This window comes from Chrysemys picta, chromosome 22 (genome assembly GCF_011386835.1).
Source record: "Chrysemys picta bellii isolate R12L10 chromosome 22, ASM1138683v2, whole genome shotgun sequence".
Taxonomy (NCBI): Eukaryota; Metazoa; Chordata; order Testudines; family Emydidae; genus Chrysemys; species Chrysemys picta.
This window is the reverse complement of record NC_088812.1, coordinates 7,575,621-7,598,116: the sequence shown is the minus strand read 5'-3', so window position 1 is coordinate 7,598,116 and position 22,496 is coordinate 7,575,621. Positions and strand designations below refer to the sequence as shown.

Genomic DNA, 22,496 nt, shown 5'->3' with positions numbered 1-22,496 from the left:
CTGTATCGGGACCCAGAGCTTTGGGAGAAATGGCTGGCTGGGGGTCGGGGTGGGGATTGGTTATATCTCCAGGGTTTGAGGGGGGCTGTGGGTTGTGGGAGGGGCGCCTCATATTTTGGGGGGGGAATTGGCAAATTAGTTAATCTGGCGGGGGGGGAGGTGAGCACTGTTTTGCTGGGTGAGGTGTTGCACGGCTGATTTTGAAATCAAGAGCAAAACCGAAAGGCGGGTGATGAGTTGTGGGGAAATGGTGAGAGGTCTGGGAAAATGACGGGTCCCGTAACCTCTCCTCCTCCCCTCTAAAAACCCGTTCGTCTTGTGCCAGGGCTGGCACCTGGGCAGAGTGAGCATGAGCCAGCGTGGGGAGAGGCGGTTAAATTCTCCCTAGTCTCCATGGCAGCAGCGCAGACTCCGCCCCTGCTTGCCGCTGGTGGAAGTGATTACACAAGGGGCAGATCAGTGGTGGATTGGGCCCACCTGGGGGATCAGGCCCTCATTGTGAGATGCGGGGGCTGGGCAGAAATGCAGATACAGTATCGAGGGCGGGGAGGGGGCTAGGCCAGTTTACATCAGGTGGGGACTTGCCGAGAAAGTCTGGGGTTGATTCCAAGAAGAGCGGTGGAAGTGTCCACTTTGAGAGGGAACTGGTGGGTGGGGGAGAGCCAGGGCTCCTGGATCTAGCCCCAGCTCTGGGAGGGCAGTGTGGTGTAGCGGTTAGCAAAAGGGATGCTGGGAGCCAGCGCTCCTATATCTAGCCCCAGCTCTGGGAGGGCAGTGTGGTGTAGTGGTTAGAACAGGGGATGCCTGGAGCCAGCGCTCCTATATCTAGCCCCAGCTCTGGGAGGGCAGTGTGGTGTAGTGGTTAGAGCAGGGCTCCCAGCACAGGGCTGTGGTTTGAAGCAGCAGCAAGACTGGGCTCCTGAGAGGTGCGGGGGGGTGGGAGTGCAGTGAGTTTCCTGCCTCTTTAGAGGAGCAGGGACTTTCCAAAGGCACCTGCGTCGGGGGAGGGGGCGCTGCATCAGCTGCTGCCGCCCCAGCCTAGGCTGGGTGCATGGAGGGGGCTCTTAGCATCTGCTCGGCTGGGAACGCCGGGCCGGGGGAGTCGCTGCTCGGTGTACGGCTGGGAATGTGGGACCAGTGGGCCCATATAACTCGCCGCCCCTGTGGAGCGGATTTTGTCAGCCGGCATCGAGCTCTGCCCACGTGTCCAGCGCCCGGCATTCTGCTCGGTGGGAAGGAAAGCGTGGGCAGGGAAAGTCTCCATTGTTATTGGTGGGAGCCCAGCTCTCAAAAATCTGGCCTGATCCTCTTCTTATTGCCCCTCTACATAAATCCAGAGTCACTCCAGTTATGCCAGTGGATTCACACTGTTCTACAAACCAGTATCTGGTTTGGATATCACACTCTTATTACTTATGTAACCCTTCTGCCCATCTGAGCTGGCAGCAACAAGGGCCAGGTTCAGTATCTAGGGGTTCCATTTCAATAACACAATGCAAAACCGGCTCGAGCCCCCACCCAGTGACCTGGGACAATTACATACCACCCCCAGGGCGCCTCTAAGAAGCAATACTTCCCCTCTCGCAAACATGGAGTCTGAGTGTAGCAGAAAATGTTTAATAACATGAGGTAAACGACATCAGCATTAAATTGGGAAAACACCACAGACAGGATTCATAACACAAACCATGAGCAAAAGACCCACCCCCAAAGTCCCAAGAGTGCAGAACCCCAAAAGTCTCTTGAGTCCAGCAACCCAAGAATCACCCAAAAGTCTCTGTCCCTGGTCAGTACAGTCCCAGAGTTCAAAAGTTTATCTGCAGAGTCTTATCAACCTCCCCCCACCCCAGCCTGGGTGGAAATGGGGTGGGAGAAAGGGGCATCTTACGTGGTCCAAGGCTGACTGCCCCACCTCTCCATGGGGTTCTGCTGCAGCCTTCAGCAACTCCACTCCACCAGCTCTACTCCTCCAGCTATCCCATGAGCCACTCCAGCCATCCCACCAACTGCTCCCCTCTGCTCACCATCCTGTGGGCCACGCCAACCATCCTGCAAAGTGCTCCACTCTACCAGCTACTTAACAATAAATCTTTAGGCCCCCCACTGGTTAACACAGCACACAGTGATTTCAGCTTGTAGTAGGAGAGCCCCAGTGCTGGTGCACCAGTAGCCCAAAGTGAATTCAGCATAACAGCTTGTAACTAAACTCTGAATGAAATCAAAATTAGCTCTACTATTGAAGAGTGGAAAAAAAAAGAAGCGTAATTACTGTTCCATAGCTTCAAAACACAGCCCACAAAGTGAAATACAAATTCCCTTCCCATCCCCCAGCATCTTTCAATTCACTGGGAGTTGTCCCTTGTCTAGCGAGTGCTACTAAGATGATGGTGAGTCCCTCTGTCATAAAACAGTTTCATTGTCCTTGATTCACATAATCAGGGTAACAACACTTTATTCCTCCTGCTCCAATAACAGAGAAACTGGAGATCCCACAGCAGCCAAAGTGACCATTTTGGGCTGCCATGGGCTCATGCTAGGCGGGGAGGGTGTGCCTATGCAAACAAGATCAGCCCCTGAAGTTTTTTTCCACACTTGCCATAATTCAGCACCAGATGTCAGGGTAGAGCTCATCCTGACTCTGCTTACACCTGTACAGGGATGGGCTAGAAAGAACTGGTCCCGTCTCAGCACAGGGGCCAGCCCAGCCCTGCATGTCTGATTGCACGAGAGCGGGGGTGCTGCTGGGGGCCTGCGGGCCCCTGGGGCCGTGGCTGCTCGGCCGGGGGTGGGAACGCCATGGGGCCCTTGCAGACGGCCCCCAGCTGGTCCCAGTCAGCAGCTCCTGGGTTGGAATTTGAGCAGCAGCCAGTCCGGGCTCCTGCCTGCACGCCAGGGATTGGGGTTCATGGACCCGCAGAGAGCCTAGAGAGAGATTGACCAGCCATGGCCGCCGGCCACCAGCCCCCAGCACTGGGGGGACTTCGCTGGCATTTCCGGCCTCTTCTGGGAAGCGGCGCCCACTGCCGGGACCCCGTGTGCGTCAGGGGAAGGGGGACACCCCGGGGGCAGCAGATTCCAGAAGAAACCACAGCTGAGCCTGCCTGAGAAACGAAGCTCAAACTGTGCGGAGCTAAATCAACCCAGCTGTGCAGGCTAGCTCTGGGGAGCTGTAGGCCAAGAAATGGGGGCGGGGCCTTGGCCCCCATCCCAGCCCCGCAAGGCTCTGTCATCTTCACCACTTGTGGCCCCAGGAGGCACCGTTCTCCTGAGGCCAGAGCCTCTGGTTGTTGTTTCTTAGAGTCCAGCTCCAGCACAGAGCAGAGCAGCCCAGCGGGGTGGGCTAAGGGGGGAGCGCCGTCGGCATACAGAGGACAAGGCTGCTATCCTGCAGTGGGGCGGCTGCTGGGAGGGCCACTCAGTAAACAGATGGGGGGGTCAGTCACCCCTGGGCTAGCCTTGTGCATTGTGACAAGGGTCTATGAGGGAAATCCTGCCTCGGTGACCCCTGTATGGCCTTGCTCCCCTCCCGCGCCCCATGGTGCTCTCTGTGCCCCTAATGGCCTCTCCCGGGTCTGCGCAGGTGCAGCCGACTGAGCTGGGGCTAACAATTCAGTTTGACAATGCTGGATCTGGATGAGAGTTCGGCTTGTCCGCCGGTAGCTGGGCTGGCTCTGCCGGGTTGGAGTGTGTTCGTGCCAGTGCTGAGAGCATTGTGTGCCTGTCACTCCAGTCAGTGGATTTGCCTGACACACGAGTGTGTGTGTGTGTGTCATTTTTCTATAGTCCATTCCCAGAGCAGCCCCCCACCCCCGTCAGCCCAGCCCCTCCCCCCTTGGGATGTGCTCCTGCCCCAGAGTTTGGGCCCAGGCTGACGCCAGCCCAGATCCCTCCCTCCCGCCAGCAGCCGGGCTCTGCGGTGGCTCTGATCCAGAGCCCTAGGACGAGCGCACGTCTGTCCGGCGTGGAGGAGGGCAGAGACGGGGATTGTCTGCACTTTCTCTGGGGCCGCAGCTGCAGGAGTCGGGCCCTTTCCATTGCGTCAGGGGGAGAATCACCCGTTTGTCCTGAGATCATTTCTCAGCGCCAGCCTCTGTTCCTCCAGCGCCCCGGAGGTGGGGGAGCGGCTCTGATTCCACTCCCCAGCCTGACCTCAGGGGCGGGGCATTCTCGGGGCTGGGATGGTACCAATGGGGCTGTGTAAGGGGGGGTCTCTGACAGTCCGTGCAGGTAGGGGGGAGGGCACATCCCTCAATTACACCATTTCACAGCAGGGTTACTCCAGATTTACACCCCCACGTGGGATAGGAGAACTAAGAGCTTCTGTACAGGTGGCGGTAACTGGGCCTGGTTTACAATGGGGTGACTCCTGGTGGAAGTGAGAGGAGACTATGCCCCCCACCCTGCACCCCCCGGGCTGATGGTACCAAGTGCCAGGGGTCCCTTGGGGGTGAAAGGTCTGATCTGGGTGCTGCTCCCCCCCGTACCCCCCAGGCACTCCAGGAGTTAACGTGGCCTCTCCTGTACCCAGGCTGTGGGTCAGATTCCTCCCTGGGGTGACCCCGCGCAGGCCTGCAGCCGGATCTGGGCGTGTCTCCTGGCCTCTGGGTCACTGCCCCTCACCCTTCTCCTCTCTTGTTCACCTCCCCACCCCCGTCGGCTCGGCAAGGGCCCAATCCTGCCCCCCAGCCCGCTCCCAAACTTTCCTTGCTCAGCTCCCCACCCGCCCCCCAAACAGCCAGGGGTGTCTCTGCTGGGGGGTGGTGCGACACCCCGGCTCCCGCCAGCTACCCGGGACTCCAGGGGCAGCAGCAGCAGCAAGCCCTGGTTAAAGTGCTGGAGTATCATTATTGCAATCCTGGGCTGACCCAGCAGGGGGCGCTGTGGGGAGCGGGACGGGAGCTCTGGCTGTGGGATACTCAGGGGCGGGGGAGGACTGATTCCCTCCTAAGAGGGTTGCACTCGGGATGGGGGGCGGGGCTGCATGGGGGATTCTGGCCATGTCCCAGGGGGGGCAGGGCCCCACGATCATTCCTTCCTGGGCAGAGTCACGGCAGCTCTTCACGGTGGGAGGTCATCTAGTCCAACCCCCTGCTCAAAGCAGGACCATTCCCCAGACAGATTTTTGCCCCAGCTCACTAAATGGCCCCCTCAAGAATAGATCTCACAACCCTCAGCTTAGCAGGCCAATGCTCAAACCACTGAACTATCCCTCCCCCCCGCCTGTGCCCACGCATGAGTGTGTGGCACACGCGTGTGCCCATGCGTGGGTGTGGGCACCCCAGTATGTACATCTGTACTTGTTCACAAACGTGAGCACACATCTGCACGTTTGTGTGCATGCCGGAGTGTGTGTGCATGTGAACACTAGCGTGTGCGGTGCATGTATCTAGCGTGTGGGTAATTATCCTCCTAAGACACTATGAAGACTCGGGGGACAATTGAGAGACCAGACCCAGCCCAGCATGGACACTGGCCTTGACGTGGGGCTGTGGTGCCCCCTAGTGGCTGAGGCTGTGCAGTGCCGCTCTGTGGACACAAAGGTTCGATGTGGGTGGGGGAAGATGTTGTGGGGCTGGCCTGGCCTTGGGGATCAGGTCCCCTGTACTCCAGTCTAGCCCATGATGGTGGAGACTAAAAATGGCTGGCAGGCATCGTATGAAATGAGTTTGGCCCTGCTTCCAAGCTGGGCATCGGGACTCCTGGGTTCCGTCCCAGCTCTGGGATGAGTGGAATGGGGTCTAGAGGTTAGAGTGGGGGCTGGGAGCCAGGACTCCTGGGTTCTATCCCCAGCTCGGAGGGGAGGGGAGTAGGGTCTAGTGGTTAGAGCAGGGGTAGGCGTCAGGACTCCTGGGTTCTATTCCTAGCTCTGCCCCTGCACCAATGGACCATCTCAGAAGAAAGGCCTCTAAGAGGCCACGCCCTTCGCCCTGGGCGGGAGGGCGGGGGGTGTCCCAGCAGGGCTGGGGCTGCCTGGGAACAGGCCCTGCTGCTGCCCCTGTTCTAAAGAGCCCGAATAGCCAACACGTCCCCTCTCAGGGCAGGACTAAGACCTGGTCTACACTATGAGTTTAGATCGAATTTAGCAACATTAAATCAAATTAAGCCTGGACACGTCCACAAGACGAAGACCTTTTTTTTGACTTAAAGGGCCCTTTAAACCGGTTTCTTTACTCCACCTCCGACAAGGAGATTAGCGCTAAAATCGGCCTTTGCGGGTCGGATTTGGGGTAGTGTGGATGGAATTTGACGTTATTGGCCTCCAGGAGCTATCCCATAGTGCTTCATTGTGACCGCTCTGGACAGCACTCTCAACTCAGATGCACTGACCAGGTAGACAGGAAAAGCCCCGCGAACTTTTGAATTTCATTTCCTGTTTGCCCAGCGTGGAGAGCACAGGTGACCACGCAGAGCTCATCAGCACAGGTAACCATGATGGAGTCCCAGGATCGCAAAAGAGCTCCAGCATGGTGTGACAATGCGGTTCTGGCGGAACCCAACTGAGAGTGCCAACTCAGGACAAATTGCTCAAATAGGGCAGTTACAGCCCAAGGCTGGGGGTTTTTCCACCTCTAAGGCAAACCAAACCAGCCAGACTAAGAGGACTTCAGTCTCACCCCACTGGCTAACTGCAAGTCTCACAAGCAATCTCCTTAGACACTCCAGTTTCCCAGTATTACCACCAGTACCACTCGTTACGGGGACAAATGGTTATGAAAACCAATACCCCAGTAAAAGAAAAAGGTTCTCCTGATCCCAAAGGACCAAGCCCCAGACCCAGGTCAATATACAAATCAGATCTTACCCACAAATCACGCTGTTGCCAATCCTTTAGAATCTTCCTCCATAGGCAAGTCAATACCCCTGACAGACACAGGCACATTTCCTTCACTGTCACTATTCTCCACACAGGAAACAGGTAAGGTATAGGGACATTCATCTTCCACTATCCCTGCCTTCCCAAACTGCTGACTAGACAAAGCCATCAGCTCACAAGGCTGCCCAGGCTCCTCCAAACTTTTCCTGCCTTCCTCTCCTTTGTCCCAGCACACAGGGCTGATTACAGACAAAGACTGGGAGAGTGGGGCAGCTTCCTTACCAGGCACCTTGCCACTCCCAGCAGATAAACTGCTCTTTTTACTACACTGAGCCACTGCCAGCAAATCACAGTTACCCTTTTCAGATTCACTTTTACAAGCTGTACTAGCCACCAAAGCATCACCCATCAAAAATCCACCCTTTCCTTCCTCAGTTAGGGCTTCCACCTGACCATCCTCTTTAGTCTGCTCCAGAGAAACATTTTCCTGCCCAATAAGATTTTGCTGCTCTTGATTTAACTCCAGATTCACTTCTGAGACACTAGACCGACATTCAGAAACTTCATTTACCGACAAATAGCTCTTCTCAGACAAACCTTTGGAGCAACCCTCCCCAGGCAAATCATTGCCCACAATAGACACAGGTTTAAGATCATTCCTGTCCTGTGACTGACCACCTGGACTGAACAAAGCTTTAACATTTTCCCCAATCAAAAGATCCTTAGGCAATAACTTCCTTACACCAGCTATAACCTCATGCTTACCACCATTCCATTCAAGGTGGATTCTGGCTAAAGGCACATGGACAGTAAACTCATAGAGGACTACAACATTCACACTCTGATTTGGTAAATAATCTTCCTCTTTGACAAGATCTGCTTTAACAAGAGTGATGTTAGAAGCCATAATTTGCCCTACACAGCTTTTACCATTGACTTTTACATTCTCTGTGAATCTTTCATTACCACTCCCATACAGAGCATTGGCACCAGTTATGGAGTCACCCTTTACTGAACACACAGTAAAAGCATTTACATAAAAGGTGGCAGAATTGGGGTACATTTGGTTACACCCAGACAACTGCTCAGAGTTATACAACATACCAACATTGTTATAAACCGGACTTTCAAGAGGATACAATTTCTGCTTTTCTTCCCTTGCTTTTTTGACTTGGAGCTGAAATCTTTGCACTTTTGCCTCAGCTTCTAGTTCCTGCAATCGAATTTCTGCCAGTCTTTGTTCATGTTCAAGTTGAAGTTTACTTGCTGCCTTTTGCTTTTCAATTGCTTCTGCCTTCTGATCACTGGCCATTAACAGATCTCTCAGTTCTTGATTTGTAGCTTTCTTTCTAAAGCTTATCCCCTTTTCTGAACACAAATCTTTCAGGGCTTTTTTGTCAAGGCCCTCATATGCTCTTTGCTCACCCATTGCAACTGCTCTTTAACCAACTAAACTCTCAATCCCAAAATTCAAATTTGGATAACGTGGGGTTCTGATCCAAAGCTTAATTGACCTGGTTCTGTGGATCCAAGCACGACTATGCCACTGTGACAATGCGGTTCTGGCGGAACCCAACTGAGAGTGCCAACTCAGGACAAATTGCTCAAACAGGGCAGTTACAGCCCAAGGCTGGGGGTTTTTCCACCTCTAAGGCAAACCAAACCAGCCAGACTAAGAGGACTTCAGTCTCACCCCACTGGCTAACTGCAAGTCTCACAAGCAATCTCCTTAGACACTCCAGTCAGGGCCGGCTTTAGGAAGTGCAGGGCCCGATTCAAATAGTTTTGACGGGGCCCGTCAGGGTTGACTTAAAAAAAAAAAACCATAAAAAAATCACATGGGGCTTGTACTCACCGAGCCACGCTCCTAGTCTTTGGCGGCGGGTCCTTCACTCGCTCCGGGTCTTCGGTGGCACTGAAGGACCCGCCACCAAAGACACAGAGCGCCGTTGGGTGAGTAAAAATTAAAAAGGCGCCTCTAGCCAGGGAAGGGATTCTTTGCCACTTGCCCCCCACTCTGGGCGGCCCTGCCACTCAGCGCGGGGCCCTCTTAGGCGCGGGGCCCGATTCGGGGGAATTGGTGGAATTGGCCTAAGGCCGGCCCTGACTCCAGTTTCCCAGTATTACCACCAGTACCACTCGTTACGGGGACAAATGGTTATGAAAACCAATACCCCAGTAAAAGAAAAAGGTTCTCCTGATCCCAAAGGACCAAGCCCCAGACCCAGGTCAATATACAAATCAGATCTTACCCACAAATCACGCTGTTGCCAATCCTTTAGAATCTAAAATCTAAAGGTTTATTCATAAAAGGAAAAAGATAGAGATGAGAGTTAGAATTGGTTAAATGGAATCAATTACATACAGTAATGGCAAAGTTCTTGGTTCAGGCTTGCAGCAGCGATGGAATAAACTGCAGGTTCAAATCAAGTCTCTGGAATACATCCCCCACTGGGATGGGTCCTCAGTCCTTTGTTCAAAGCTTCAGCTTGTAGCAAAGTTCCTCCAGAGGTATGAAGCAGGATTGAAGACAAGATGGAGATGAGGCATCAGCCTTATATAGTCTTTTCCAGGTGTAAGGACACCTCTTTGTTCTTACTGTGGAAAATTACAGCAAAATGGAGTCTGGAGTCACATGGGCCAGTCCCTGCATACTTTGCTGAGTTACAAGGCGTATCTGCCTTCTCTCAATGGGTCCATTGTATAGCTGATGGTCCTTAATGGGCCATCAAGCAGGCTAGGCAGAGCTAACACCAGTTTGTCTGGGATGTCACCCAGCAGCATAGCATAAGTTTGAAATACAGACAGTATAGAGCCAATATTCATAACTTCAACTACAAAAGTGATACACACATATAGACAGCATAATCATAACCAGTAAACCATAACCTTGTCTTAGACACCCCATCTGACCCCCTTTATACAAGATTTGCGTGCCACTACAGGACCTTGGTTGCAACAATGATCTATATGGTCCCAGATTATATCAATAACGTCACACATGGACCAAACGGGAGGTATGGGATCTGCTTGCCATATGGGGAGACGAATCAGTGCTAGCTGAACTCTATAGCAGTAAATGAAATGGCAAAATATTAGAAAAAGTCTCAAAGGCCATGAAGAACAGAGGCCATAACAGGGACGCACAGCAGTGCCGCGTGAAAATTAAGGAGCTAAGGCAAGCTTACCACAAAGCTAGAGAGGCAAACTGAAGGTCCGGGGCAGAGCCGCAAACATGCCGCTTCTACACGGAGCTGCATGCCATGCTAGGGGGTGCAGCCACCAATACCCCAACCATGTGCTTTGACTCCATCAATGGAGAATCACGTAACAGGGAAGTGGGTTCGGAGTATGAGGAAGATGATGATGAAGACAATGAAGATAGCTCACAGCAAGGAAGTGTATAAACCGGTTTCCCCAACAGCCAGGATATGTTTATCACCCTGGACCTGGAACCAGTAACCCCTGAACTCACCCAAGGCGTGCTCCCAAACCCTGAGGGTACACAAGGGACCTCTGGTGAGTGTACCTTTGTAAATATTACACATGATTTAAAAGTAGGCGTGTTTAATGATTAATTTGCCCTGGCAATCGCGGCCAGTACAGCTACTGGAAAAGTCTGTTAACGTGAATGGGAATGGAGCGGAAATCCTCCAGGGACATCTCCAGAAAGCTCTCCTTCATGTACTCCCAAAGCCTTTGCAAAAGGTTTCTGGGGAGGGCTGCCTTATCCCATCCACCATGGTAGGACACTTTACCACGCCAGGCCAGTAGCACGTAGTGTGGAATCATTGCATAACAAAGCATGGCAGCGTATGGTCCCGTTGTTTCCTGGCATGCAGACAGCATCCACTCCTTATCTCTCTTTGTTATCTTCAGGAGAGTGATATCATTCACGGTCACCTGGTTGAAATGGGGTGATTTTATTAAGGGGACATTCAGAGGTGCCCATTCCTGCTCGGCTGAACATAAATGTTCCCTGCTGTTAGCCACACGGTGGGGGGGAGGGGTGAGGTGATCATCCCAGAAATTGGGTGTGTTGGGGGGTAGTTGGGTTTGAGCTGCATGTTAACCCAGAAACCGCAGCCCCTCCTTTTACATTGCAAACCCATTTTAAATGGCCAACCCAATGGGTGCTTGGTATGGGAAAAAAGGGCGCTGCTGTTTGAAACCATTCCCACATGTTATGAAGGTTAAAAAAGCCAAAAGAATGTGGCTTACCATGGCTGCCTGCAAGCCGAATTCAGTTGCCCGGCATTGCGTGAGTGATCTCTCACACCAAACCGGCAGGCACTCAGTATAAGAGGAAAAATGCGATCTTGTAACGAAAGCACGTGTGCTGTGTAATGTGAACAGCAAAATGTAACGTGAAAGAGTGTACCCATTGTTCTCTAAAATGTGTCTTTTTTAACCACCTCTCCCTTCTCCTGCATCAGCTGCAAATGTTTCTCCTTCGCAGAGGCTAGTGAAGATTAGAAGGAGAAAATGGCGGACTCGGGATGCTATGTTCTCGGAGCTCCAGATGTCCTCCCACGCTGACAGAGCACAGCAGAATGCGTGGAGGCAGTCAATGTCAGAGTGCAAAAAAGCACAATATGAACAAGAGGAGAGGTGGCGGGCTGAATCGTGGGCTGAAGAGAGCAAGTGGCGGGCTGAAGAGGATAGGTGGCATCAGTTTGCTGACAGAAGGCAAGAGTCGATACTCCGGCTGCTGGAGCATCAAACTGAAATGCTCCAGCGTATGGTTGAGCTGCAGGAAAGGCAGCAGGAGCAGAGACCACCGCTACAGCCCCTGTGTAACCAACAGCCCTCCTCCCCAAGTTCCATAGCCTCCTCACCCAGATGCCCAAGAATGCGGTGGGGGGGCCTCCGGCCACCCAGCCACTCCACCTCAGATGATTGCCGAAGCATCAGAAGGCTGGCCTTCAATAAGTGTTAAAGTTTTAAAGTTTTAAACTACAGTGTGTCCTTTTAATTCCCTCCTCCCGCACCCCTCCCGGGCTACCTTGGCAGTTATCCCCCTAGTTGTGTAGATGAATTAATAAAGAATGCATGAATGTGAAGTAACAATGACTTTATTGCCTCTGCAAGCGGTGGTCGAAAGGGGGAGGGGAGGGTGGTTAGTTTACAGGGAAGTAGAGTGAACCGGGGTGGGGGAGGGTTCATCAAGGAGAAACAAACAGAACTTTCACACCGTAGCCTGGCCAGTCACAAAACTGGTTTTCAAAGCTTTTCTGATACGCACCGCGCCCTGCTGTACTCTTCTAACTGCTCCGGTGTCTGGCTGCACGTAATCAGCAGCCAGGCAATTTGCCTCAATCTCCCACCCCGCCATAAATGTCTCCCCCTTACTCTCACAGATATTGTGGAGCGCACAGCAAGCAGCAATAACAATGGGGATATTGGTTTCGCTGAGGTCTATCTGAGTCAGTAAACTGCGCCAGCGCGCTTTTAAACGTCCAAATGCACATTCTACCACCATTCAGCACTTGCTCAGCCGATAGCTGAACAGGTCCTGACTACTCACCAGGCTGCCTGTGTATGGCTTCATGAGCCATGGCATTAAGGGGTAGGCTGGGTCCCCAAGGATAACTATAGGCATTTCAACATCCCCAACGGTTATTTTCTGCTCCGGGAAGAAAGTCCCTTCCTCCAGCTTTTGAAACAGACCTGTAAAGTTCCTGAAGACGTGAGCATCATGTACCTTTCCCGGCCATCCCAAGTTGATGTTAGTGAAACGTCCCTTGTGATCCACTAGGACTTGCAGCAGCATTGAAAAGTACCGCATGCGGTTTATGTACTCGGTGGCTTAGTGCTCCGGTGACAAGATAGGGATATGGGTTCCGTCTATCGCCCCACCACAGTTAGGGAATCCCATTGCAGGAAAACCATCCACTATGACTTCCACGTTTCCCAGAGTCACTACCCTTGATAGCAGCAGGTCTTTGATTGCGTTGGCTACTTGGATCACAGCAGCCCTCACAGTAGATTTGCCCACTCCAATTTGATTCCCGACTGACCGGTAGCTGTCTGGCATTGCAAGCTTCCATAGGGCTATCGCCACTCACTTCTCAACTGTGAGGGCTGCTCTCATCCTGGTATTCTTGTGCTTCAGGGCAGGGGAAAGCAAGTCACAAAGTTCCATGAAAGTGCCCTTACGCATGCGACAGTTTTGCAGCCACTGGGAATCGTCCCACACGATGCGGTCCCACCAGTCTGTGCTTGTTTCCCGGGCCCAGAATCGGCGTTCCACGGCATGAACCTCCCCCAGTAACACCATGATTTGCACATTGCTGGGGCCTGTACTTTGTGAGAGGTCTATGTCCATGTCAATTTCCTCATCACTCTCGTCGCCGCGCTGCAATCGCTACAATCGCCTCCACAGCCTGCTGTGCTTCCCCTTTGCACATCACCTCTGGCACTCGCCCCACGGGTCCTTTTTCATCTGGTTCTTTGCACCCGCGTGTGGTTAATGATTCAGAGCAACAGGCTATAAATAAACACCAGCAGGAGGGGGCGGATCTGGGCCGATACCTGAGTGAAAAGCAGATCAACAGCAGCCTGTGCTGTCTTTTCACCCCATCCCCCCTCGGTGCTTCCCCTTTCCAAGTGGGTTTGTCCATTGCATGGACGTACTGGGTGACCTTGGGTAAGTCATTACCCCTCGCTGTGCCTCAGTTTCCCCATCCTCCCTTTGCCTATTGCCATGAGCCTTTTGGGTCACAGACTGGCTCACTGTGTGTCTGTGCAGCACCGAGCATGATGTGGCCCTGATCTCAGTCGGCTCTGGGCAGCCCCTGGCACAATGGGCAGGGCCGGATTTCCGATTACAGTAGGGAGGGTCAAAGTGAAGGAGCTGCAGATTTCTGATTAGGTGCAGCAGGCATGTGCCTATGGACGCCGGCATTCTATGGGGCACCTAAAAATTAAAATGTTGCCACTCTTGGGTCCCAGCAGGGGGCAGGGCCGGCTGAGGGGAAGACAGCCCCACACAGGCCTGCTGCTGGAGCGCTCCTTGCTATGCCCGGCAGACAGCGTCACCTCCCAGGGGGGCCAGTGAGTGAGGGCCGGGGGCAGGGCTTGGGAGAGTGGGTCTCTGGGGGAGTTCATGGGGCAGCTCTGGGCAGAGGGGTGGGGGGCGATGGGCAGTGGGTGGAGGGGGTCGCTGGGCAGCTGGGCACGTAAAAGTTAAAAGTGGTGGGGATCCCCCATCGCCCACGGTGGTTAAGAGCTTCCGGGCAGCAGGAGCACCCTGCAGTTCTCAGACACCTCCAGGTGGCAGGGTCCCTGGAGCTCCAAGCCGGGGGGGGGGGGACAACCACCAAGCCCCTGTGCCTAGGGGCACCCTAAGTGTAAATCTGGCCCTGACAATGGGGGCTCCTGGTCTTTGTTGCTAATACACACAATAAAAGACCCAGTTGCCATGGCCAAAAAGTCCAGTTCCCAACTGGAACCAGTTAAAAATATGAACAGGGATCCCAGTTGGGGCTGATTTTCCAGAGCACCAGGTGTCTGCATCTTTAATTCCACCGTCGGCAGGGCACTGACTGGCCATTGGCCCGGGATTGGCAGGGAGCGCTGTAACAAGGGCGCCTAAAGCTGAGGGGCGCAGAAAAAGACAAATAAGGTTTTGTAATTCTTATTATCTTATGAAAAATTATAATTACATAATATGCACATTGCGTCACGACAAATGTACAATGGAAATGGAAAAGAAATAGAATAGACCCTACAGTAATTATAAAGCATTGGTTCTCAAACGGGGGATCATGACCCAGTTATGCAGGGGGGTCATTAGCCCTGACCCCAATGCGCGGCTGCAAGTTGCAAGCCCTGACCCCTGCACCGGGCTGTGAGCCCCGACTGCGACCCCCACAGTTCATGATGCACTATGATGCACACCTTATATGTATTGGTTGATTTTGTACGCGGATCTTATGATTAAAATAAATAAAGGTTCTAGTATCATTATTATTCTTATTATTTACGTATTTTTCTTTTTTTTTTACAAAGTAACTACTATGAAATTATATGGAGAGGGGAGGGCGCAATTTTATATTCTTGCCTCGGGCGCAAAAATAGCAGGGCTCTGTTGGCAGGACGGGGGCGGCTGGGGGTGTGTGCAGCTGAGTGGTGGTTATCATCTGCCCATGGTGCCTTACCCTGTCTCTGCCTTCCAGGGCTCTGCATCGCCCTGTGCCTGGGGGGCACCGTGGCCCAGAATCATGGCATACAAGGTAAGGCTGACTCCTCCTGGCTAACCTTCCCCAGCACTCCCGGCTGCCCAGGGTCTCTGGCCTCGGCCTCCGCCCCCTCCGGTCCCTTTCCCTTGTGGGAGGAGAGCAGAGTCAGGTCTGGTGAGCCGGGAGCAGCACCTTGGCGTGGGCGTCTTGGGGTGGGTTTATAGAGCACGGTGGGTGTGTGCAGGGGAGAGGAGAAGGCACCTGCGTAGCCCTCCGCTTCCCTTCCCAGCCCCATGGCCAGCAGAGAATAGAAACTGGGGCCCAGGGCTCTACACTGGCGGCTGGAGCGAGGGCAGATCCGGGCAGGAATTTCCCAAGGACCCATTTTTTACCAGAAAATGCTGATTCGGTTCAGAGGAATATTTGGTTTTACTTGGGGAAAAAATTGCATGGGGGGGGAGATGAAATAATTTTCAAAATGAACAGTCATTTCAAACTGGCCAGTCGCGTCTGGGCTGCTCCCCAGGTGGTGCTATCACGCGGCGGCCCCGGGGCGGAGGCATCGGCAGCCCAGCCCCGTTCGTTGCCCTGCGGGACCCGAGCGGGACGGGGGGGCTGGGGCCTGCTGTCCCCACTCTGGGGCCGCCGCGGGATAGCACCAGCTGGGCAGAAGCCCAGACGCGACTGGCCAGGGGCTGGGCCCAGCGTGCGCGCTGCTGGGTCCCCGCAGCAGGCCCCGGCTCGGGGGGTTCGGGGACGCCAGAGCCGCAGCCGCCGAGCTTGGCCATCGGCCGCTTCCTCCCCCGCGGCAGTGGGAGCTGCAGCAGCGGCTGCTCCCGAGTCCCACTGCCCAGGGGGGGAGAACAGCCGCCGCCTGGCACCGCAGGCCGCCCCCCTCCTCTCCCTACCACCCGACTGAGTCCTGCCTGCTCGGGACCAGGCCGGACTCTCACTCACCCCGGCCCCGCACTCCCTCTGAGTCTCCCGGGCCTCCCTCCAGCGCTTGCGGAGGAAGGGTTTTTTTTTTGTTTTGTTTTTTTGGCCACGCCCCCCCCCCCCCCCCCGCGTCACCCTCCCCCCCGCATCCCGATATTTGACTTGGGTGTTCTGGTCACCCTACTCTGGCTGTTCTCATCATCCATAGGAATGTCCAGTCGCTCCTTGAATCTTGCTAAATTCTTGACCTCACTGACTCCTGCACAAAACAGCCTTTCCTTGGCTCAGTTTTGAATTTCCCCTCTTCTCACTGCCCTGACTGGCCCTTGCTCTCGTGTTATGAGATGGGAAGAACAGAAGCTCCCCATCTCCCTTCTCTATTTGGGATTTGGGAAGAGTCAAAATGTAAGCGGAGGAATGTTCCTGCTATTGTGGGGAACTTTCTGGGCATCTGCACTACCCCAGTGAAGTGGGCTAGCGAAAGGATCTGAATCCTCGCTCCCACCTCCTTTACCCAGAAGCCTCCCTGCCCTTGAGGACTCCCCTTCCACTCTCCTGTCTGGCAGAATCCTCGTAACCCCAACAAGGCTGGGCCCAGGATTCCTGGGGGGCTCGACCCCCAACCCTGCTGTGGTCACCTAGGACAGGGGCTAGGGTGTCCCCTCTCCGGGGTACTCTCTCTGCACTGGGCACCTCCCTGACCCACTGATCATTTCATACAATTTAACGCAAATACAAGTTGTTTAATAAACCATTAATTTAAAAAAAGAATAAGGAAAATGGGAAAGGTTAAAGGAAAACACCTCACCCTGCTTTGAGGCAGGGAACATCACAAACAGTGTCTCCTGACATCAGGGCAATTCACAGTCTGTTCCTTGTAGGTCCCAGGTCTCCTTCTCGGGCCCTGGCAGTGCTGCAGGGATGCTGCGGGTTGGACACTTGCAATGGTGGTGGCCACACACCTCCAGGTTTGGGTGGTGGGACCCTTCTTCCCAGCGTCAGCCCCAGTTGGGTTAAGATCCCCCTCCCAGTCTGGCCTGCAAGGGCCCTTGGCTGGGGCTGTCTTTCTGTGCTGGGCCCTTTGCCCAAGGTCCCCCCTTGGCTGGCCCCAGTTGCTCACCACACCTGGCTCTGTGGCTGCCGCTCTGCTCCCAGCACAGGATCTGCTCTCCCTGGGCGGCGTCTCTTGCTCTGCTTCTAACTTTGACCTGCTTCCTGGGTTGCTTTTCTGTTCCCTCTGGATCTGGCCCGGCTCTGCTCCCCAGCTCAGCTCGGGCCCCTGCTTTCTCCTTAGCTCGGCCCCACGCTGACTGACCCAGGCAATCCCAGCTCGCACGGAGGACGGGACTCCTCTGTCCTCTTGACTCCCTGATTAGCCTGTCCACCCTGTCAATCAGTCTCCGAGGCTGAGGCTGACCTGGCGCATTGGCCTCTCCCCATTCTTTCAGTGCTGGGAGCAGCCAACCAAAGCGCCCCCACTGAATGTTAGTAAGGGGGCGACAGTCCCCTTACATCCCCCCTTGCTAAAATTCTGCCACAGCCACAGTATTCACACCAGTACATCCTGGTCCCCTGGCAACAACAGAAACCCACATCACGTTATATCACAAACCCATTAACAATTATCAAAAGAACATTTAACATATTTAACATTCCACATCCACTTCTTCATACTATACATAACTGTATTCATTAAAACACTCATAGAACCAATAACATAATCATCTGTAAGTTTACCAGGCAGTACACCCTCATTAGCTCGCTGGGACCTTCTTAAGACTGGTGGTTCGTTACCCATATTTTCTATTTCCCTGTCCTTGGGTAATACTGGGTCAGTTTGAGGGATCTGGCCATTCTCGTTAGGGTTTGGGTTTACCCCACTGGTTTCAGTCTCCTCAGGAAATGCTGCCTACGAGCCCTGGTCAGACTAATAGTCCAACGCTTTAGCTGGTCCCTATGTACTACTCTCTCAGGACCTCCTTGTTCAGGCTGGATAGTGTACACTGGCAGTTCGGGATTGTTGTTGGCTCCCATTTGTCCTTTATTTTATTACATCTTCAGTGTCTATGGCTACGAACTGGTACACAGTCACCAGCTCTGATGAGAGCCCCTCTGGACTTGCGATCATAAGTCCTTTTCCCACTTTGGGCTGACTTTAGTTGTACTGAGAGCAACTCTCCAGCCTGTCGTGGTGACTTTTGACCTGGTCATCGTAATTGGTCACCTCATCCTTAGAAAAGACTTCTTGATGCTTCTCTGGCAATGCCCTTATGTTAGCCACCTGTGCAGGAATCAGCCCTTGGCGTGCTGCTTGAACTGGAACTGGCAGTCTCCCACCACATCATTCTTGAGGAAAGGTAACTCGTCCTCCCTTCTCCCTTGTCACCTGCAGCTCATTTCCATTCTCCCCAAATGTTACCTTCACCTGAGGGATCACCTCCTCAAGTTGCAATTCCATAGCCGTCATGCTTGAGTTTAGAAGACTCATTGGTACTCTTCCTTTGATGGCACTAGTCAGTACATTGGCTGGCTGGAGTCCATTAGGTAGGTTTGACCCAGATGTAGGCTCTACAAGAGCTCGATATCTATTGGCATTTCCTGGTACACAGCAGTGTTCATCAAGGACCTTCCCTCTCAAAGGAGGAATAATGGTCTTCCGTTTTTTGCCCTCTTTAACATTTCCAATCTGCCTTGTGGGGTCCAGGGAATGACTCTGCCTCGCCATTCAAGCCAGTACTCTACTCAGCACAGCATTCTTCGTAGAGTGCTCGTGACGGTTCATCCTCCTGGTTCCTTCTCCTGTAAGAGTAGCTCCTTCAGCTCACTAATGATGTCATTCCTAGAATCCCTGGGACTCCTTCTCCCATATGGCTCCCTTTTGAGGCTTTGTCTTTCAAGATGAAGATGCATTTTCCTGGCAGTGTCTGGCTCATATACTCTATGTCTTCTTCAAGGCACCTCACCCCTGGGATTGCCAGTCCATTAACAGCTGTTAATCGTACAAACTGTGTGCTGTGCATGGTCAGCTCCTTGTCCTTTAAACATTTTTGAAAATGCGACTCAGTAATGGTTGTGAATTCTGAACCAATATCTAACAAACATCTGGTCTTCACCCTGCTATACATACTTCAGCAGTTAGACGGTCTCCAAATGCTCGTGTACAGAAGTCGTTAGATATGCTGGCACTGCCCACGTTCCTCTCAACACTGTATGCAGAGGGATTTTCCATGAAGACAGGCCTAGGAATCCTTCTGCCACTGCTTGGCCTTCTACTGTCGATGGACCACTCGCTCCTGGTGCCCCATTGGTTTCGAGTGCTTGGGTCTCTGTTCTCCTTCTCAGTGGACATTCTCGGCTAGTATGTCCTGGCCTTTCACAAGTGTAACAAATGTATCTTCCCAGCTCGTCCTTCAGTGGGGCTCTTCGGGATCCCGGTGCCCTTGGAGACTTTGGCATACTAATGGGATTTTTTTCTTTCATCAACTCGGTCATCACTTTCAGCATCTCCCCCTGTTGGACCGCCAGTTTTTGGACAGCTTCACTTAAGCTTTCCAATGTTATCTCTGTTTGCGGGAGGGCCTTTTCCCCAGCAGCTGCATTCACTAGGCCCCCACTTCGTGTACGGGGGTTAGGCTTGGCTGTCTCTGCCACAGGAACTTCCTCTTCTTCTGACCACATAATGGCAGCCTGCATGAGTTCGTGGAACTTCTTACTGGGCTCTTCTTTAAACCTCCTCTTCATTTCATGTCGGAGGGAGTCGTCCCGGAGCCCCAGCACCGACTGCTCTTTTAGAATCATATCTGGGTCTGGAACTCGTCAAGGGTCTCGCCGCTCCACTTTGCTCATTCTCTCCTGGAAGTCATACGCGTATGCCCGGATAGTTTCACCGGGCTCCTGCTTTCTCTCAAAGAACTCCTCCTTTAGTAGTACTCCTTTAGCTAGGGCAAACCCACGGTTACGGGGCAAAATAATCCCCGGGGTTTAGCCAGGAACGGAGGCTGTCTACCCCCCTTCTCTAGTTTAGTGTTTGTTTTATTTAGGAGACGTTCTTATTAAGCGGGGAGGAATATGTTGTGTATTTGGGTGTCATAGTAATAGAATCTTGTGTTGCTATGGCAACTGAGTTAGATTATTAGGGGATACCCAGTCAGTTTTGGCTCGTTTTTGGTTAGTTCAGTGTGTGGCAATAAATGGCTGGTTGCAAGGTTTACAGCTCTCTGTGTCTCCAGTGATTTCTTCCTAAAACTGTTGCCCCCAAGGATATAACAAAAATGGATTGTTAAAAAAAATCTCTGGTTTAAAAATCATATCTCGTGACTTTTTTGCAGTCTGGCTCACGGTTTGGGGCTTTTATTGGTTGGCGTTGGCGATGCTGTTAATGCACGGCCACTGAGCTTACCCAGGATCTCTGAAACTAACCTGCATGTATGGAGGGTGAAACTAACCAGGTTGCCCTGAGGTCTCGCTCTTTCTCTGCGCCACGCCCGGGCAGTGTCTGTTCTGACTCCCAGCCTGTCACGGGAAAGAGAGAGAAGGGGAGTCTGAGACAGAGCTGCTGGAGCACGGCCCAAGGGAAGGATCCGTGAGCGCTCTTGACTCTCCCCGCTGATTGACATGTTTGCTGATGTCCAGGCGAAGGGGATTTTAGCCACAAGGATTTCTGTGAGAAGCAAAAGCGTTATGGATAAATATCAGGGAGCGCTTAGTGGCCGGAACGAGTGCGTCTCTGCATGTACAAGCCGGGTTCCTAGGTAGAAAACCCCGCTCCCTGCATGGGGTCAGTGACCCCGCTGCACCATGGAGCCCCGACATCCCCCTTGCCCAGCAGCTGGCGCTACCCACATTGACAGCCTGGCAAGTGCACGGCACTCCAGTGTTTGGCTAGATCACGGCAGGGCTCTCTGTGCCCGGGCAGGGCGGGGCCCGTCTGTCTGATCAGACTCTCCACAGTGGTGAAAGGCCCAGGAGCAGGTGAGCACAGTACAATCCCCACTGTTTGGGGCCAGATTGCTGAACCGCTGGGTGGCGACTCCAGCTGGGGCTATGCTGGGATTCAGGCTGGGCAGGTCTCCTCCAGCTTCAGCTTCCACAGGCCGGATCGGCAGCGAGTGTTGAGCTGGCGTCATCCGTCCGAGGGGCCCTGAGCCTGGGGGTCACAGCAGGGTCCAGGAATGGACGTTGTCGGGCTGCTCCTCACTGCGCAGTGTTAGGAATAGGGGGATCCCCCGGATCCAGCTGGCTTCCAGACAACCTGTTTACCAGCCGTGCAGGGCCTGGCCGCATCTGGGGGTCTGCAGGATTCTGCCATCAACCCCCGTGAGCGTCACCAGAGAGCAAAGAAACTAGTTTAAAGGGACAGCATCCAATTCCCCTGCACTCCCCTGGGCAGAGCCCACCCACCCTTCTCCTAGTGCTCCATGGGAGGGGCGGTGCTGGGTGTATCCCGAACGGGGAGGGGAACCATCGGGCTGGGGCCTGTAACGTTGAGCGTGGCACCCCGTTCTGACGACTAGCTCCTGTTCAGCACCTCCTTTCTTCTCTTCCACCATTGCAGCTCCCAGAGTCGCAGCTACCCTGTGTCTCGGCCGTCCGGCCAGGTCACGCTGTGATCCCCATTCTGGGGGAGCCTTTCAAAATCAGACCCCTCTCTCCTATGCCTGCTAGTGAAACCCTTCCTCCGGGCTCCTACCCCCCTCGGGGATCCCTAGCCTCCCTTGCCTCAGGCCCCCACCACTGGGCCCAGCCCTTGGGCTGTATAGAAGCCCCACCTGTCCCCTCCCAGGCGAGCTTCCTTCTAGCTAGTGCCCTGCACGCAGCCTAAGTCACTTCCCCTTTGCAGCTTAACTGGCTGATCGGGCCCCCGCCTTAACCCCGCTCTGTCAGGGCTGGTGCAGGGAGGGGATCGCAGGGTCCTGGTCTGGAAAAGGTTGGGCCCCCAATCTGGGGGGTGGGAGAGGGTTTGTGCCACAGGGATTGGGGCCCTGCGAATAGCAGGGAATAAAGGAGAATTGAATGGGGGGGGGTTAGATGGAGCAGACAGACTGACCGACAGACCACGCCCCCTGCAATCGGTGGGGGGTGTCTCAATGGTCATTCGCCCCCCGTGCACCCCCAGCTGTGTGTGACCCCCTTCCCCGCACGGGCAGGAAGGGGGGGAGTTTTGTAGCAGCCGCATGTTAAACTCTTGGCATCACAGGACTGGCAGGTGGACAGAGAGCAGCCATCGGGGCTGGGAAGAGAAGGGGATTTTCCCCCAGGCAGGAGTGAGTTGAGATGAAAATCTGATATAAAAAGCTCTAACGTCTGCTCCTCTCTTCCCATCGCTCTAAGGCCCCGGCAATAACTCCAGCGCTGAGAACGAGGAAAAGACGCACAGGAATTTCTCTCCGCAGGTACGTTTGAATCCATCCTTCATTAGTTGAGGATTTTGCCCTGTGTTTTTTATCACCAATATGGAAATTCCCAGACAAAAACCTTTGCAGTTAGTATTATGGTGACCCCTATAAACCCCATCCCAGATAAGGGCAATCCTGTGTTTGTTCCTTTCATTGTTGGGACTCGAT

The 22,496-nt window shown here is 53.7% G+C and overlaps 1 protein-coding gene across 1 annotated transcript in view; it reads left to right on the top strand.

Annotated features, from left to right (window-relative positions):
* Window positions 1-22,496, top strand: part of LOC101932045 (adhesion G protein-coupled receptor E2-like) — a 42,120-nt gene that overhangs the window by 13,977 nt on the left and 5,647 nt on the right. The window contains exons 2-3 of the mRNA XM_065576175.1: window positions 14,995-15,051; window positions 22,264-22,325. Coding sequence (XP_065432247.1) covers window positions 14,995-15,051; window positions 22,264-22,325 — 119 coding nt within the window. The remainder of the gene's footprint in view (window positions 1-14,994; window positions 15,052-22,263; window positions 22,326-22,496) is intronic.